At 37.4% G+C, this 19,887-nt stretch overlaps 1 protein-coding gene across 11 annotated transcripts; it reads right to left on the bottom strand.

Annotated features, from left to right (window-relative positions):
- Positions 1–2,154: 2,154 nt before the first annotated feature.
- LOC125774924 (forkhead box protein K1-like) lies at positions 2,155–17,782 on the bottom strand. Of its 11 annotated transcripts, XM_049445303.1 has the most exons (7): positions 17,347–17,782; positions 17,176–17,269; positions 7,435–8,619; positions 6,738–7,350; positions 6,445–6,656; positions 5,097–5,383; positions 2,155–5,025 (listed from the first exon to the last, which is right to left on the bottom strand). In XM_049445303.1, the coding sequence occupies exons 3-7, from the start codon at positions 8,148–8,150 to the stop codon at positions 4,883–4,885; spliced, it is 1,971 nt and encodes a 656-aa protein (XP_049301260.1). In that variant the 5' UTR covers positions 8,151–8,619; positions 17,176–17,269; positions 17,347–17,782; the 3' UTR covers positions 2,155–4,882. The 11 variants fall into 11 exon arrangements, with proteins under 11 accessions (XP_049301260.1, XP_049301254.1, XP_049301272.1 ...); XM_049445297.1 differs by having other exon boundaries at positions 17,176–17,782; XM_049445315.1 differs by lacking the exons at positions 17,176–17,269; positions 17,347–17,782 and adding an exon at positions 16,514–17,116.
- Positions 17,783–19,887: the final 2,105 nt, after the last annotated feature.

Raw genomic sequence — 19,887 nt, 5'->3', positions numbered from 1 at the left:
TTAGTGTCATGTTTGTTTACCTTTATTCTTATTTATGAAAAAGGAAGGTTTTGCGTTTTTTTTTCGAGTGTGATATTAAATTTTGAAAATACTTTTATTATACCAAAACACTTGGTTAGGAATGCTCACGACTCGGTGAACACGTACATTTTGACCTTGATAACAGGGTTACTGCTTTTTTCCAATTACTAGGATTCTTGAATGACCATAAAAGCATAAAATCGTTCGTACGATATTTTGTAAAGAATAAATAAGGTTCAGGATGTTAACTAATACCTCATCTGGTATGCCATTGCGGACACAGGACCTAAACTTAGTTGGTTTTCAAGTGACGTATGGTTGTCATATGCACTACCACCGGATATCCTGACGAAAGTGGAAAAATTGGATGGTTGAATCCAGGCGTGGACCAAAAAAACTTGAAGTAGGGTAAATCATGTCAGAGAAGCTATAACAATAACAGCAAGACACTAACAGTAGTTTCAGTTCCTGAGGCAACAAAGGCTGACTCCTTTGAAATCCCTATCAGTACTACTGATTCCATGTGATCTGTACGAATTTTGTTTCATAGAAATAATGGAGTGTTAATTTTCGAGATATCAATATTAGAACTCATTGATGTACTTCTTCCTTTCTTATATAAGAAATAGATTTAGAAAGTCAAAAGCAAAGCGGTATAAAATAATATGATGTCGATTAAAGCTTTGAATGACCACTAGAAGAAAACAATTCGGACACAGCAGAAACTCTTTTAGTTTATTATCTGTATATTAAACAAAAGATACGTACCGTATAAAGGACGTCAAGGATTCTAAAATTCTGTCCAATTTTCATTACGAAAGTGATGTCACTTCTTCAACGTTTAAAAAGGAAAATAAAGAAAAACCGTTGTAACGTCGTGCACGATTGTTTGTTGTTTTTGTCGACTCAATTAGCTAAAATCGTCAGAGTTTTTTTTTCCAATTTATGTTTTTTTTGTTTTAAATCCAGCATGTTTTAGATAGGTACAATAAAACACACATTTATATACAATTATATATATAGATAAGATTCCCATTTACTTGTACATATAAGCATGCAAATCGTTGAAATGTAAACATGACTTATGTACACATCCATTTACAATTATCTTTCACCTATGTGTTTATGGACAGGAACGTACAATCTTACTTGGATGACAGACAACCCACTTTAACTCTGAATAAATACATCTCTTTAAGTTCTTATTCAAAATCCTTGCTTTGTTACTATGCCAGTCGGTTTTTGTTCATGCCGAGGATTTTAAATGAGCTTTTCGTTTATGATCGCTTTTTGGCTAACTTCCGTCATAAACCTGAACCTATCTTCCAGAGCAATATACAAAAAAAACACAAAAAAAACGTTTTACGCCAATTGCAACACTTGTGAGATAGGATGAGCTGTATGCAGGTCCCATTTGATGGCATTTCAACAATATTGCCGTTTTATCGAATTTGGCTAGGTAGTTTTAGACTGGTTTGTTGATGCATCTATCATAAACATATTCTCTGTGAAATTTCAAATGAATGAAATTGCTCTTTAGCAGTTCCAACATATGTTTAACAGTGACTCTAGGCGTATAAATGTTACTTCCGATGTCCGTTCTCTATCCCAAGACCATTTACAACTCTACTCAACTTATTACATCTAAGCGCCATATATTATCTGCTCTTAAATGCTCAACCAACAAACTGTAGATGCAAATTTGTTAAAGCATCGCATCTACCAAACTGAACTTATAGTCACTTTGATTAGCAAAATAGAACATTTTAGCATAACCCGATTCCAATACCGATTAAATGAAAATCATGCCAAGGGCTCTGTGTTGTGCATCAATGTTTTCCTGTAACATGTCATTACGGGTTTGCCTTATTCTCCAACACAAAACTATATGAGTGCGGTAAGCATCGATCTAATACACACTCAAAATTGATTTCTTGGCATCTATCTACTCAACGTTTTTTGTGTTTGATAGTGCAAATAATGTGCTTCAAAAAAGAAAACAAAAGAACAATTGATACTTGATATTAATCCGTTTTTTACAGACAGGTGCATAAGTGTACTGCATTTTTTACAGCATTGCAAATTTTTGTCACATTAAAGCATACTTCCGTACAACACTTCAAATCAATCTGATTGATTTAGTTCAAATTTGTATTTTTCTTTTTTTTCTCTATGCTGACAATTTTTTGACATTCTTACAGAATACATCTAAGTATGAATTAACGTCTCAAACGAATGGCCTTATTTTTTATTCTCTATACATTAACGTCTCCTGCGCGAACTTTCTGCCGACTGATAGCGTTTGTCTCGTGCAACATACAATTGAATGTATTTTTGTTGTATTATTTTTTTCTTCTTCTTTTTGCATAATTTTGTTTTGTTTCGCACTACGTTCCGATTCTGAATTATTTTCAGAGAAATAATCCTGCTAACTACGCAGTTGGTCTAAACGATTTCAATGAACAAACGAAAACATTTGCGCGACAAAGCAGCTCATTTGCTGCGCTTTGCCGAACATAAAACGTTCTGTTTTAGATTATACGTTTCATCAGATATGCGCAACACGGGTAGCAGTTTATCTGTCACTATGTTAAGTGTATAAATGAGTTTATGTTCACAAATGATGTTTTATTTTCGATGCCATAGCAATGGCGCGATTCGACAATAATAATCCAAACTATGATTTGTTTTTCTTGCGGGCTTTACCCAATCTGTGCTAAACCTTATCGTTTGCTAGAGACGTAAAGACGTTCTCCTGTTTTCGTGCTAATGCTCGTTTGCAAGCAACATGCAGGAGAACAGTGATTTTAAGTTTAAATTCTCCCTAAAAACATACTAAAAGCTATGCATATGGTTCTAGGTGTAGGACCGGATGAATAGGAAAATCATAAGGAATAGTAAACGGGGTTAGTAAAACGAGTTGGTTGTAAGCTAATGGGACGGTGTGACGCTTGCAAGCATCGATGCAGGATACGGCTATGTATAAAAGGTATAAGGGGGCAATGAGGGTGGTGGAGTGGAAGGGATGGAAAATGTGGCTTACAGCTACACTTACTACTGCGACTGACATTTTTTTTGTTTACTTCTTTTGTTACACTAATTTTACTCTATATATAATTTCTTATTTTCTGTTTCACGATAATTACAATTCGTTAGGTTTTATAAATGATTCCTTCTCCTTATCCGGCGGGGATGTGTAGATTTACGATACGGGGTACCATGATCCAAAAGCATAAAGCTACATTCCTTCATTTATTTCTACCCTGCTTCAGAACAAAAAGCCATGCTATAAATCGCGTGGCGTAAACGTTCCCTTACATTGCCTTATTTGTTGATCAACATAAAACATCCACTTGTTTCACTCCGGCAGGAGCATGACAAACAAACAAACACACACACACACACACGCGTGCACGAACTCCTCACCACAGGTTAGGAGACTCTCATATGACTTATTACAATCACATAAAAATGTGTTTCTAACATCATTTTTCCTCATCCGTCTCAACGCGTATTAATTCTCTCCGACAAAGCATAGATTCTTTATTTATTTCATTTTTAAATAAACACTTTGCTGATGGCAGCGCTAATAATGCCACCAAATTTGACATTGAATCTAGTGCTGATATTATTAACAAAGCGAAACTATATAATCTTACTTTTGGATGATCAAAGCTAAAGTGTCCCTCACTTTTTACCTCGCCCTTTCTTATATTTTTTTTTTCTTCCGAAAATGCAGCAGAGGTTTTTTTTGTTTTTCCTTCAATTTTCCTCATATTATGATTTTCTTTTTCTTCACTGTATGCAGCACTTTACTATGGCTAATGACTCTCCCAAATGTTTAAAAAAAACATTAAGCTGGTATATGTGAACAAAGTGATAAAATAAGGATGCTGGGAATTTTTAAAACCTTGTTGAAGTTTGCCTACACGGGAGGGAAAAAAACGCGTGTCTCGTAGGAAATGAACGATAATGTGTGTTATAAGCTACATGATCAGTGACGTTACGTTGGTTGATTTTGGTTTTCCATATTTGCTGGAATCAATTCAATCATCAATAAACTTATGCATTTTGCATGAAATTCATGTTTAATATGATAGAACTGTAATAAAAAAATATTATAAAATAAACACAATAGGTAGAACATTCATTCGTGGTACAGATGTGTCAATAAGTTTCACAATTTGTCGGTTTTTGTTTTCAGAAACCTTAATAGGTATTTCTTACTGTGTAAAATCATCAAAAAGCAAGTAAGCTGCAAACGATCGTGTGCGTGATCGATCGTGAAGTATTTAAAAACTGTTTACGAAACCGAAGCTGAGTTGGTGTAGCATACCCACAAAGTAAATTACTACTTTTCTTCTCTTTTCCTTTTATTTTACAAGCTAATGTGAATTATGTTGGAACACTCATAGGTTCCATATCGTGTGCATTGAAAATTACACATAGAGCCGCTGCCACACAAAATGGGATAACTTAAAATTTTGTCGACGAGCGAGTTTCAATGCTTTGTTGTAACCATCAATTGTGAACACGATTGCTTACTTACTAGCAACGCGATTTTGCCGTCCCTTTCGACAACGTAATTTAAACGAAGGACTGCTTTATGGAATCTGGATGCTAAAAGAGAATCACCAATTGTTACTATGTGTGATTGAAAACAAAAGCATTGAAGCTGCGCGACGCTGAAATTGCAAGTTGTCCGTTTTTAGTTGGGAGCGATCTTATATGCATAGATATATGAATAAACAATAACGAGCTTCACTGAACCGAAAGAAAAAACAACCAACGTGTTTTTTCTTGCCAAAATACATTCGCGCGTTGAACCAGTTTAGAAAACTTTCTTTAAGATAGAAGAAAGTTACATCTTTTGACGTTTGCTTCCCGGTTCATAATCATCACTTTCATATTCGAGCTGCTCATCTTCCTCGTAAACCTCTTGCTGTTGATGCTCGGCACTCGCGTATGCCGTGTATTGGTTCTGGTAAGAAGACTGTTGAGAACCTGCGAATGTACAAAGGATAAGACATATAAATATATCTCTAAAACCATTCAGCTTAAACCCAAACGCATACCATCGTGATTATTGGCAGAATAGCCGCTATTATTTTGCCCGGGAGAACCAGGAGCCGACATAAGTAACTCCTCGTTAATTGGTGAACCTTCACGCGAGTTGTCGGTGTAGCTTGGTGAAACCGGTGCCGAACGAGGCATGCCAAACGGCGAACGAAAGCACTGCGAACCACGTTGACGTCGTTTTCTGTAGCTTTGATCGATGAGCTTTAGTTCACTTGAGGGATCTATCCTCCAGAAACTACCTTTACCAGGTTCGTCTTGTGATCGCGGTACCTTGATGAAGTATCTGTATAGCGTGACGAAAAGAGAGGGAAATTTCCAGCACATTAGAGTTTAACATTTAAATTGAGTAAGTTAGTTTACGATTTCATTATTCTGCATGTTTGTCAATGAATTGCAATGATATTACGTTTAGTAAAAGATTTTGGTATCCTCTTTCACTTCGTGATTTGTGTATCACAAATATTTGTTAATTTATTTTGTATGACTTCATGGATTGTTGACACATCATGAGTCGCTGTGTAACCGCCGTTGCAGTTCTTTTACACTTTCTTGCTAAAACATTCCACAAAAATTAAATGATAAAAAGCAAAAAAACAAACTCGACGATCGTAAGCGCCAGCAATTTAAGGGCCTCAGAATCAGTCCAAGCTCGATACAATGCACTGTTGTTCAAAAGATTTGAATTTTTTGCTTCCTCTTTCCCATTCATTTGCGTTTACAAAGTTGCCGTGCATAAAAAATCGTTGAGGTATCTGCACACAACCACAGAAAAATATTACAAGAAAATAGACGTCTGCATACGTCACAGTTACACACACGAACCAGAACCGAAGTTGCCCGATGCCATGTAAAACGCCAAAAAATTCGTCCTAAGTTGATTCATGCAAACGTCCAGGATAACAAACAAGAGATTCAATGTGTTGGTGCGTGTATTACTGACAGCTTCAATACGAGTAAAACGCATTCGTATGTGTAGTCGGCAAACTGAATCGTCGCCGTACGGTTGGCGTGCGGAAGAATGATCATTAATAATTTTATTGTGCGAATCTCGTTCACTCAGTAAAAAGATTGGAATGAATGGAAAATTATTATTTTAATTGTTTACGTGGATTTTTAGGATACATTTAATGCTCTATTCACGTTTTAGTCAATAAAATTTGCAAATGTGCGTACATGTAAAGATTTACTGATTTCTTTTAAGGTTTGTTTACGATAAATCTCTGAGAATATGGATTTTTTAAACTTTAAACCAAAGGGATGATTTGTTAATGTAGCAATGTTAAACATGAAAATGAAATTAAAAATACTACTTAGTGCCAACTGTATTGGTTTTGGGTTGCTTACCGATTCAAGCTCAAATTGTGCCGTATAGAATTCTGCCATCCTTTATTCGCACCAGTTCGATAGTATGGATAATTTTTCGAAATGAATGAATAAATCCCCGAAAGCGTCAATTGTTTTTCTGGTGATGCCGAGATAGCTTGAACGATCAGTTGCGCGTAACTGTACGGTGGCTTATCACTTTCCAATGATTGTGTAGCCGGGGCTTGAAATTCCTACGATACAGAATACAAACATTAGCGGATCTTCTTGTTTTCAGATGTGCCAACCCAGAACATCGAACAAAAGTAACTTACGGAATAGTTATTGTTGTTGTTGTTGCTGACTACGTTAGCGGCGCTGTGCTGATGATGGTGGTGGTTGCTGCTGTACTGGGCAAATTCGTGCACGTTTTGTCGCGGACTAGTTGGGCAACTGTTTGCAGCACTGATGGTACCGGTTGGTGATGGATAACCACTACCGCCTATACCGTGCATGTCGCTGCCCCGTCCACCGCCAGCGGTGCCACTTCGAGCGGAACCACGCGATACATCACCGAGCAAACCAACAGTACCAGCAGCACCATGCTCGGAGGGAATCGAAATTTTTAGCGGCGCATAAATCACACTAGAAGATGGTGATTTGCCACCACGATTATGGTAGTGGTGCTGGCTGCCACCGCTGCTACCAAGACCCAACGCGTTGCTATGGTTGACACCACTGCTGCTGCCACCGGTGGCTCCCTGGGACATGCCACCGATCGAAGCGCTGGATATGGAACCAGCGTGCAACGGAATACCACCCATCGCTCCGGTACCGATTTTAACTGGCGTGTGTTCGTTTAGATCGATCAGTATGCCACTGTTGGCCTGATCGATTAAGTTTTCGAACTGGATCTTAATGTTTGTACTTGGAAAACGAATGCTGCATCTGCAAAAGAGTAACGAGAAAGTAGTTGTTTTAATCTGAACGATCCATACACGTATTGAGTCGCGGGACTTTTTAGTATCTTACAGTTTTGGTAGTTTGTACGGCTCACCGCTCTTTCGATGAAACACATTGTCGATGAACACACCATTCTTGCTCAAACAGAAGAGTGTAAACTCGTCATTCATATCGTGCTGAATGATGAAGTGCTTGCGGGAAATGAAACTGTTCTTGCCAACATGGAAGTCCACCTGAGACTTTGACGAGTTGCGGCCGACTTCGATCACGTCTTCGCTTATTAGCAGCATGTTGTCTTTGCTGATAAGTCGTCCAATGAAGTTGTGATAATTTGCCGTGTTAGTACCTGATAAACCTATCCCACTCGGCTCCCCGCTAGTTGCGGGAGCGGGAGCAGATACCACCCTAGTAGCAGTACCGGTTGTTCCCATACTGGCAGAGACGGTCGTGGAAGACGAAGTGGTCTTGCCAGCACCGTTGCTTAGTTTTGCCGACGCTGTCGGTAGCGTCGGCGACGGCGAAGACACAGGTGAAGACGTTGACGTGCGTCTTGAGCGATGTGAATTCGCTGTATGGTTGTTGCTTGAGGAGGCTGGTTTTTGATAGGTGGACGAAGTGCCCTGGCCAGCGCCGCCGGCCAAATGTTGGGCAACACTGCTGCTGTTGCTTCCGGAGGAAGAATCGTTTGGATCGGTTTGGCTGATTGATTGTTGTGTTTCTTGCTTAATAATCTTCATTTCTGGGTTACCGCGCGGCGGTATGCAGTCCTGGGTTGCGCTCGACATAGTAGAAACACTCACACAAACACACACACTTTTGCACTACAATCGTAATAGAGGCAGCAACACGCTATTATTCCTCAATACCACTACTTGTCGCTGTTGTTTGCTAAACAGTACGGTGCAATATAAATAGTCCAGGACGTGGAACCAGTGTTTCGCATCGTCCTTTAACACCGTCACCGGAAACTATCTACCAACACTTTGAACCGCTACAGGTATTGCACCTAATAGGGATTTAGATGTTTATATAGTATGTATTTGCTATTCAAACGCACACTGTTATACAGAAACAGGAAAATATAAAATTATCTCCGAAACGTTAAAATGCCCAAGAATTTGGTACCTCCTCATAAAACACATACATATACACACAACCTCTTTAGCTCTATGATAAAATTACGATTGATGGGATAGACCAACCAGTCCTACCCTATCCAGCTGAACTCACAGTCCAAATTCACTTCAGCAACAACTGCAAAGAAACAAATAGAAGAGAAAAAATGTAAGATTATTCAGTTTCAGATTTATTTAAAAGAAGCACATTAAATCATAACAACAAATAGCATTATAAAATTGAAAAAAAACCTGGGGCTTAAAAATACACATTTCTTACAGCAAATACAACAAGCTTCACGTTTGTTAAGATTTAAACTACCCTGCAAGCTGGTGGTATGATTGCTTTAAATGCAAATGTTTTTTTTTTTCAATTAATGTAAAAAGTTGTTGTTTATTTTCTGTTTACATTTACGAACTATACGCTAGCTAGCTTGAAGATTTTCGAACTTATTGCGCAGTAGGTTGAAAAAACGTAAACCCTAACAATGATATGCCGCTACTAAACAACATCGCTAGTCGAAATTGCTACCATCGCCGCGAAACCAATTGTTGACGGTGAGGTATATCCAATTGATTTTGCGTTCCAGTGGAAAAATACGAATATGTGACGCGCATGCGTACATACGAATATTACAACTTAAATTGTACTAGAACATATTTTTAATTTCCTACACTACCGAATACCGAAAAAACACAGTGCACCTTTATGTGTGTTGGTTCCAATTCATTAAACTCCCTTTACCTAAATGGGAAAAGGTGTTGATTGATTTTAACACACAAGCACGTTTTCTAACTTGCACAAGAACATCACTGGCTGCGTGTATTCTTTTTTTCAGTACACTTTTCATGCCCTGAAATTAACCAATGAACGTGCAAAACAAATGTCAATGGAACGTCGCAACAGGGCCCTCTGTTCGCTGTCATTCGCTTTTTGTTTGTCAGAACAAACAACGTGAACAGGGTCAACAAAATGTACTAACACAGGGTGGTTAGCCTGCTTTCCGGGTTTTTGCGTAGTTGAAAATACCTAAATGCTTCGGCGTTGAGCTTATCGGGGAGTTAAATTTAAAGTTTCGCTTTTTTTTTTTAATCGTGCAATTGCATTATAATCAAATATCGTCATTTTCTGAGTTTAAAAACACAAGCCATGGAAATAATTGCTGATTTCATATGCAACATGACGTAAGTCAACAACGAACATGTTTGTTGTTGTTTGCCGAATTAGAGAGACTTTGTGCTCCTTGGGTCCCTTTCATCTCTTAACAACGAACATGAACAAAGCTGCACCATATGTTTCTCATTTCTTTGCTACCGTATCATATAGCTAACGTCAAAGTGCACATAGAATAAATCCTAAAACATCAAAATGCAGACTCGAACGCACAAAGCTTTACTAACACGTACATGCAAAACCACATATTTTAACGCGTCCAATATTTAGCCATACTCATGTAAAATTTGATTTTGTTTTCTTATTTTTGTTTTTGATCAACTATCAGATTTAGATAAAGAAAATGACAGATATAATAAATCTAGCTTTGCAGAACAATTCCATATAGAATGTTTCACCATTGTGGGGTGAGTGCTGACACATTCTTCTTTTTGGCTTAACAACTTTTAAGGTTATGTAGGCCATTTTTAGCTTATTAGACTTATTATACCACGTAGCCGGATAGTAAGTCCAGGTGGGATTCACGTTCCTGTCGTGTGGAACCAACAACGTTTATCACATACACCACCATATAGGCACATGTTTCTTTTATATGTTTTAACTGTTTTCTGCTCAGTCAATCTCAATCATGATCTGCTGACTTACAAAAAGCTAACAATATAATTATAGTATGTTAGAGTAAGACTGAGATTGTTATGTGATGTGTTCAATTGTATTGACCTTGTTTTTGGAATATTATTTTATTTCTCATAAAGAACTTTATTTTCATATTTCTTTTCATTTGGGGTTAAACGGAATTTTTTTCCGTTATTATATTTATTTACGTTAATATTTACTATACTATAATATTTACTCAAATATTAACTAAAGTGGAAAATTGCTGCAATTCAAAGGTGGTTTCTGCGATTTTAGGAAGAAAAATTAAGTTACACATTTTTCAGAAGAGTCCATTAATTCACACTTTGACTCAAGCAAACTTACGCACGAGAGTGTCGGGAATATTGTACGTCTCGCAAGTTGATTTGCTTCTTCCATTTCATCTGACTTTCCATTGACCAGCCGGTACAGGGTGGTACGTTGAAATGTGTTGTGATGTGTATAGTAAACATTATGATAGTGTGCCAGAAAAAAAGTTAAACAACCATACAAACTTCAAGGCTGATTATACATAACAAAATGTCACATATCGCTTGCGTGGTTTCGCGAAAAAAAGTAAAACCATCAACCGCTTTGTACGTAAAGCTTGTGATGCCATGCGATAATCTGAGCCGTGTGTTTTGTTTGGTAGTGATGATGCCAACAATTCGGAATTCCAAAATAAATTATATGCTCAGCACATTTTTATTATTCTACTTTGCCGGGTGTCTCGCACATGCACAAACACGTTCTTCTATACCGAAAACATATCCTCTCTATGCATAAACATACATACACAGAAGAATTATAGCCGATGTTCCAAATCAGTGAGAAAATTTTTTTCTTTGGATTTCTGGCTCACACGTTCCAAAAATTTTACCCTTGCATTCTGTTTTTTTTACTTCATTCCTTTTCCTGACCTGGTTACTGAACGATTTTGTTCAAAATTTTAATATTGTCAACATTACCAAACAAAACATTAAAAAAATATTGTAGAACAACTTTTAAACACTTTCTTCAGTGTTGGAAAATCGAAGAACAAATAGTGTTATTGATTTAAACACATTATTCATAAAATAAAGTGTTTCAATACGCAGCTGTTTCACCACGTTTTTACAGCTTCTTTAACAAAAGTTTACACGTCTCGCGAGATACATATATGTACATATCTAGTACCAAAAACCGCTTTTAAACAGTGGTATTGGTTTTCGTACCGCTCACAAGGCAACAGATAGCGAACGTCCGAGGCATTTGGCACCATCTCGATTGTTTCCCGGGTGCTTTTACGCACGCAAAGATGCTTTTAATTTTTGCCCATGCTTATACATAGTAGTGTGCGTGCAAACTTACGTGTGAGTGAGTGTTGGTATAACCTTTTAATGCGTTCTCCAGTATTGTAAAATATTGTTTTTTTACTATAGTTGATTGTTGTTATTTGTACCGGTTTTTTTTTTGCGTATCAATTTTTGATAAACCGCCTTCGAATAATAAAATTCGACAAAACCAAAATCATTAAAGGTCACTTAATTTTCATGTTTTACGTGAACGCAACTCGAACCAATACTCTGACAGAGTAATATCACAAATGCACTACAGAAAACAGCATGGCAACAAAAGTACACTTTTCTTTACTGCTGCTTGTAAATGTCTCCCACCCGATACACGTTCGCACTGTATATTTTAATCCAGACTTATGTTCGCTACTTCCAAAGGCACTGAAGAACCAGTACGTGAAAACCCGAGCTGGAGCGCACTTATGTCATCAGAAGCGTACAACGGTAACCAACTGGCAGAGAATGCGTACGGTTCAGCACTCACAACACGACTGACAAGTACACTGACACACAATGCAGAGAAGGTATACGCACTGCTGTCGTGCTGCACACACTGAAACTGACGTTGGGGAGGGGAAAGGCTGCTAGAAAAAAACTGCTCGATGTGTTTACATCAAGCAAAAGTTATATGCTTTAGTAAGTGTAGTTTTGTTTGTAATAAAACAAATTTATTTATGAACACTTGCAAACCACATCCACAAGAAATATTTGCATGTTTTTTTTTATTTCATGTTCGAAAGCAGCGTTATATTCCAATGTTATTGTGTCATTCGTTCGATAGCGGCGTTTTACCAATTCCCATCCGGTTCGGGCCACCGGCACGGAATGTTATCTTAACCAAATTTAAAGTATTTCGGTATGTATGACTTTAGAATTTCAAGTACATCGAGAGATATTTAATCTGCTACATAACAGACGAAAAAAAACATGAACCAATAATTCGTATAAAAATATACTAAGAAGAAAATTGTTCACGCCTTATTTAAGAGACGCACCCGGATAATCCAATAACGTTAAACGTTATCCAAGTAGATAAGGGTTTCATCGTTAGAGATCATTCTAAAAAATATAACTTAAAAAAATTATCATTCCTATCAGTATATTGATCGGAATAAATCAACCACATCTTTTAGAATGCAACTTTCCTGTAATAATGTCTTATGGAAAAACATTTTTTAAAAACGTACAAAAAAAAAGTAAAGCAAAACTTAAGATACCAAAAAACATTCTGAATACGTCAATGTGTATGAGGCCGCAAAAACACATATGCACAAATGTTGGAAAAAAGAACCGGTGCGAATTGAAAATAGAAAAATTAAACAAAGAAATTCGCAAAAAGCCCTCATCACGTAACACATTTATTCACCATGTTTATAATTCAAGCAATTGTAATTGCATGTGTGTTAGATCTCTCACAACGCACTGCCCCCACAGCTCGGATAACAAATGGTACTATTTTTGTTTGTTTATATTTTTCCTATCCGCTCCACGGAAAGGCAAAGCCGCTCACGTCTACATACGCCCGTACAGTCGCAAACACCATATACATATAAACACGCTACTGCGATAGCGCGTGCAAAAGAATAAGAAAACCTTTTTCCCTATACTCACTAGCGCGTGGAAAAGAAACGCGCTCAGTGTGGGAATGAAATAAACAATGACTATGAGCTCATGCACGCACAGGCAACCTAACATGCAGCTGGAAAATGTGACAAATTGTTTTGTAATGTAAAAGGTTAGCACATTTCGGTACATTTGCTAGGTAAATTATTTCGCGTTCTTTACATTCCGAACGTTTTCCTACGGAATATGTTTATGTTTAATTTTTAATTTTCAATGTCATATAAAGACTGCTTCAAAATACAAACAGAAGTATCTACGCACGCAAGCGCGGCTACACGCACACACACACACACTCATACACCGATATGCGCATTGAAAACTTTGATTGGCACGAATTTCATCAAATTTCAAGCTAATGTTATCGCTACAGTAGCTGAACAATACGATGTTCTTCTTTCGAAATGCTCCGAAGCTTTCTTGACTGTCGTATAATCCAAACTAGTTAAACTGGTTAACCAAAAGAATAAAACTAACCACCATGCACACACATGTGCATGTGTGTGTGTGTATAGAATGTGTGCGCTTTGAGCGTGTGAGTGTGTTTATATTGCTTTTATATAGATAATATTGTTTTAATTTCGATAGAGGGTTGGACACTTGATTATTTTTTGCACGGAAAAAAACAAATAAACGTTTCCATAGTATGATTTGCCGGAAATACTTTCGATTTGAACTAAGTTTTAACGTTTCAAAACTATCCTACACAACAGGCGTATTTAGAAGAGCAAACAAAACACTCATCTGCCAGCCATACTCCCTCATTGGATTTTTGTTCCGTAGTCGGTTGAATAATGTTTCCAAGAAAGCCATGAAGGAAGATGTTGCTTGGAAACAAACGTATGTTTATACCAATTAATTTATACACACCTGAAGTCTGTGTTGCTTGATCGAAGCGGCTGTTAGGGCCGGAGCATCTAATTATTGATCGGTGAGGAAGGACTTCAATAACTCTGGTCGATCATATTACGGCTGTACCACATTCATGCGTATTCACGATCACAACTCACTGCCGGACGCAGAACATTTCATCGAAATTGTATAATACTTCAACTAATGTCTGATACTGTTACGTGCAACTGTTACTACCATTCCACAATCCTTTGTAGAATCATTTAATTTTCACAGCAAAAGTCCGTAAACAATCAAGCAAAACTAAGCAGGCAAAGCTTTCTTAAAACGCGCACCACGCGGTTGCCAGACACGGAAGGAAAGAAAAACAATTGACAAGCATAGAACTCAACACTTCGCTGACGGTGAAACAGTTGCCTTCACGCACATGTATGTGTGAACGATTAAAGGAACTGAAATCAAGCCATGCATGATCCAACGATTGTAAACTGTTTCATGCTTCTTCCGCTGTTCCACTGTTACCAAGGGCTGTGCGTTATCCCCACTTCGACAATAGTTGTATGAGGCACGAATAATTTGCATCAGAACATAAAATGCTCGTTGATTTTGAGAGCGCTTGTTCGGCCAATGCGTTCTTCATAAACTCAGCGCTGAACGATGGAAAAACCGGTAAAGTACTAGCGATGGCAGTGTAAACGCACGCCGTACTGCGCTAGTATGGTGGTGCAGGTATTTGTGTCTTTCATGCCATCTGAATGAAAATGTAGGTGAATGTTACCTACATAACTAGCAAAACAACCCTTTTTTGTAATTAAGAACAAAACTTTTGTTGTTACATTATTCGTCATTATAACCTTCGTTGTTCAATAAATTAAACATTACAGTAGCTATCTTCTAACCATCAAATTTAGGAATGAAATTTAGCTAATACGCCAAGTTTCTACACTTCTGGTTGTTTTTCCTACGCAATCTGTCGCCTTCTATTAGCACATACATAAACGTATACATAATAGAATCTGTAAATATCGTATTTGATTATTGAGCAAAACGCACACAACTCCAAACTAGGGCGCAACACGGAAAGTATGACCCTCGATCGTGCTGCAGATTTTTCAATTTCGTCTCTTATACCATTATGATGTGTTAACAACATTACAGTGTTGTTTAAAAAAAGCTAGCTATTCGCATTACAAACGTTTATCTGGTCATAATTTAGTTTTTGGTTGATTTGTGCAACAAATTAAGTTCCCGCTATTTTTTTCCGGGCCGGCTCAAAAGATCTCGTGTACTGCATCCGAGCCCACCGGCTTGTATATTTAACATATCTACACTCTAGAACATACCAACCAAACTTTAAGCAAAGAACCACCACAAGCAATCACTACTGTACGTGTTATTTTTTACAATTTTAACCGCTATACATATTTTTCACTAAAAATCACATGTATTACGGAAAATGATTTGTAAAAAAAACTGCAAATTTCAAAACAAATATAATTGGTAATTGAACGGACGATTTTTTAAATCATTGATTTGAGCACCAAATAATGTTCACACAAACACACACACATAAGGTAAGATACACATTCGAACACATATTCGGTATGTGTCAACACAAACTCGATACACGCCGATTTATTCGGTTCCGTTTAACAGCAAATATATTCGGGGAAATATCTATATCTTCTAGAAAAAATCATAATCCTTTATAAAAAATTAAAACCACAATAAGAAAGCCTATATTCGTAAGCCTTTATTAACCTCTGGCCTCCAACAAGGTCTTTTATATGCAATACACTTCGAAAACTAATGAAAAAGTCAAATTCGACAATCCAATGTTTGATAAAACGTTGAGTCCAACAGAAAATCTCAACTAACTCAAGACTATTTTGCTTTGTATAACATAAACAAAAGAAAAATACCCAATAATAGAAGCAAAACATAAAATGACACAATGTAAACAACATAAATTTAAGGTTAGGTTGGGTTCCCTGGTGTCCACCATTTGTATTTTTTCCTACAGTTCATATCTCTATCAATTGTGTCATTACAAGATAATTAATTAGATTTTTTTAAAGTAAAAAAATACAGCTTATACACAATGGTTGTTATTTTCATCTAGCACATAGCGTCTCGTAATGAATAATTACGCTGTGCAAAACTATATGAAAGTGTACTTTTGTCACCATCGCCATGTCCTTGGTGATAAACAAAACATTTGAAGTTTCTTCACAATTATACTGGTTTTACATTCTTTACACCTTCATTTGGAGCTTCAAATACATCGGGAGATAGTAAATAACGCACAATATTCGTTGTAAAGTAAATTATATGCTCAATGCTTGGCTCGCAGCTTGACAGCAACATACTCTTGTGGAAAATTTGTTTCCAAGTGTTTAATGTTTTCCGATACGTACGACTTATACTTCCTACCATTTAATGGTTGTTGAACTAAATTTCCACCCAATATTGACTACGCAGGCACACCATTTCAATGTAAAACTAGCTATGCAATTCACTGTAAGAAGCTCACGTCTTTTGCGATTCCGAATGCTGCATAAGCTGCTTGCGACCGAAAAACGCGTGTATGGGTATCGCGTGGTCGCAAATGGTATACATCGTATAGTGGTGTTGGTATTATGACCTCATCATTCATGTCGCTCATGTTTCAAGCCGCGTTAACAAGTTTCACCACAGCGACCATTTGCAACTGTGTATGGGTGCGGTATGCAGTGATGTGCGTGGAAGCGCGCACACAGCGGCAACATTACTGAATTGGTACGCCATCTTTGTTTTCTAATGGTTCCGCGATGGATTCCCGCATCATTGAAAATAGAATGAAAATGTCTAACTCTTTTCACAACATAAACACAATATTTTTTAAGAAATGTTTATAACTTCTCATACGGGCCAGACTTACTAGATTTAACTATTTATCATTATTGAGTGATGTTTTCGCTACTCTGTTTGTTTGAGTGGTTTCTTATAATTTCATCGAGGCAACGACACTACCTTAAAAACTAGAAATGTATAGCAAACTATGTAGATATATATTGATTTATTATATCTTAATACTTACCACTTTTTCCTCCAAGTCAGAGCAGATGTAGCTTTTATGAATACCGGACGCCGGACCTATTAAAAACTTATTCCCCTCTTCCTTTTACACCGCACTGTAAATCGTACATTAACAAGATTAATGGATATGGTACAATTTTTGCTGCGCCAGTATAAACAATCTCAAACTCACTAGGCTTTGTAGGCAAGTTTTGTTTTGTTTGACCCAATAACGACCTTCATTTTAATGTACCAGAAAAATATAAACAATATGGCTGTGTTCTGATAGTTGATATAGCTCTTCTTCCTTTTCTTCGGAACAACTGTGTCTTTGTAGGCCTTAAAGTAATCTACAGAAAATCGCGGTAGTCTAAGGACCGGCAGCTAAGGCCATATGCCCCATAAGCTTGAATAGTTTTGTACAATTGCAAGCAAAACAATCGGACATTAGGTCACGAATACACTGATAATCGAGGATGTTGGTAAGGTTGAATGTACTGAAACTATCGATTTATCAACATGAAGATAATAATTGTGTAAGCCCGGTGCAAATAGGAATACAAATAGGTATAGTTTTTAACCAGTGCGATGATGTGCGGGATAGGCGCCTCCATAAATACACAAATTTTCTAATTTGACAGTACATTCTGTTTATCATATGAACTTTATTCCTCAGTTGTCACATATTCATTTTTCAAGGTGAATACAAAAGATAAAGAAAAGATTTTTTTTCGTTCAAGCAACTTCTCTGCGTTAAGGGCCGATTACATTATGTACTTTTGCTTGGTTTTTACCATGGTAGAATGTGTCAAAATCGATGTGACAGATTCTACCAAGGCTTGGTAAAAAACATTCGGTTTGTCCTGTGTAGATTCTGTCACCGTGTCGTAGCATAGAAAAAGCCAACTTTGTTCCAAGATTGCGATTACACATGAGCCTTGGTGTTTTCTGTCAAATTGTGCAGTTTGAAGTTATTTTGACACATTCTACCATGGTAAAAACCAAGCAAAAGTACATAATGTAATCGGCCCTTTACTGGTCTTAAAGTGTCCTATGTAAAAAAAAATTGTTTAATAAAAAATACGATCAAGCTTGGAAAAGTGTAAAATAAAGATATTACAAATAACGGTGGAAGTGCGGTGGTAGAGATGGTACCTTCACCGGTCTCTACACGACAAGAACGAATATCAAATCCCATCCGAACCGAACCCCCGTATGCAGGACTGAATATTCTGCTAAGGGCTTGGTCTAATGTTGTTGCGGGTAACATTGTTTCGCAACATGTTGCCAACGCGTTGGTCTATGAAAGTTGCTGGCAACATTTAGAAAATAACGTCAAATCAAATGTCAACCAAATGTTGGTTTATATTTTTGGTCGCATCGACGCGTTTTAAAACGGGTTTTCAGCAAATAAATGAATAATTTTTAGTACTTGGCAAATCCTAAACACCTGTCTATAAGCTTTAGGCCCGGGTCTATGAATATGTTGCGGCAACATTTGTTCAATGGCAACAAAATGAGATGGTCTATGAATATCAAAAATGGAACATGCAACAAGCACCGTGTGCTTACTGATGGACCTTATGGTTCCATAGCGAACCATTAAGCGACCAATAACAAGCTCCACAGTTCCATCGAGTACGATGTGCAGTTTAAACGACCCCAAGTTTCGGGCAAGGTTCGTTTTATCGTTAAGCAGCCTGCAAGCAGTGTTATGGTTGCATTTTTATTAATTTGGCTACTTGGGCGACTACGTGGTAAAAATAAGTCTATTAAACCAGAAATGGCCGATATGCCCTTAGAGGTCGTTAAGCCAAGAAGAAAGGGAGACTCATGAGTCGAGTACGAAAAGAGTAAATGAACACGATTCCATTTCAACTCACTCATTTATTCTTTTTAACATGAAAACACTCATGATTGAGTTAAATAACGATAATATTACTTATACGTTTGTACAAGGTTTGCGTTGTGCACGTGTTTCATGATATCGAAATGAGTCGTTAAACGAGTTGGCTCCGTATAACGACTCATTCGCATTGAATTAATTAACCAAAAAGAGTTGTTATTCACATGTTTAGTGGGCATGGGACAAGCGTGTACCGTGTACAGAGGCAGGAAAAAACGATGGCGAAATTATAGCGGTTGAAGTAAACTGACTGTAAAGGGCCGATTACATTATGTACTTTTGCTTGGTTTTTACCATGGTAGAATGTGTCAAAATAACTTCAAACTGCACAATTTGACAGAAAACACCAAGGCTCATGTGTAATCGCAATCTTGGAACAAAGTTGGCTTTTTCTATGCTACGACACGGTGACAGAATCTACACAGGACAAACCGAATGTTTTTTACCAAGCCTTGGTAGAATCTGTCACATCGATTTTGACACATTCTACCATGGTAAAAACCAAGCAAAAGTACATAATGTAATCGGCCCTTAAATAAGCATATAACAACCACCGAAGTCTTCTGCCATGAGGGAAGCAAAAGGCGTCGTCAGTAGCCAAGGTTCGTAGATAGTTCTGCTAAGTGACATCCGCTGACAGCATGTCCAGATTGTACCCGACCAGCCAAACCAACATGCTTTCTCGCTTTGGCAGGTTTGATTGTTCATAAGACAGAACGAGAAGGTATGTTGATATTGCTACCCGGGTATCCATGTATATCACCGGTCTTTCTGGCGGACGCGTCAATCATATCGGTCCGTCTCAGTTTGGCCTTATCAAGCTTCCTC

Source organism: Anopheles funestus, chromosome X, assembly GCF_943734845.2.
Source record: "Anopheles funestus chromosome X, idAnoFuneDA-416_04, whole genome shotgun sequence".
NCBI classification, from domain to species: domain Eukaryota; kingdom Metazoa; phylum Arthropoda; class Insecta; order Diptera; family Culicidae; genus Anopheles; species Anopheles funestus.
Note: the sequence above shows the minus strand (reverse complement) of the source record. Positions and strands in the feature narration are given on the sequence as shown.

What these genes read in the sequence shown, in the direction of transcription:
- LOC125774924 (XM_049445297.1), bottom strand. Translation starts at nt 8,150, where the DNA reads ATGTCGAGCGCAACCCAGGACTGCATACCGCCGCGCGGTAACCCAGAA. An exon ending in CCGTACAAACTACCAAAACT is followed by an intron (nt 7,351 to 7,434) that starts GTAAGATACTAA and finishes ACTCTTTTGCAG; the next exon opens with ATGCAGCATTCGTTTTCCAA. An exon ending in TTCTGCCAATAATCACGATG is followed by an intron (nt 5,026 to 5,096) that starts GTATGCGTTTGG and finishes GTACATTCGCAG; the next exon opens with GTTCTCAACAGTCTTCTTAC.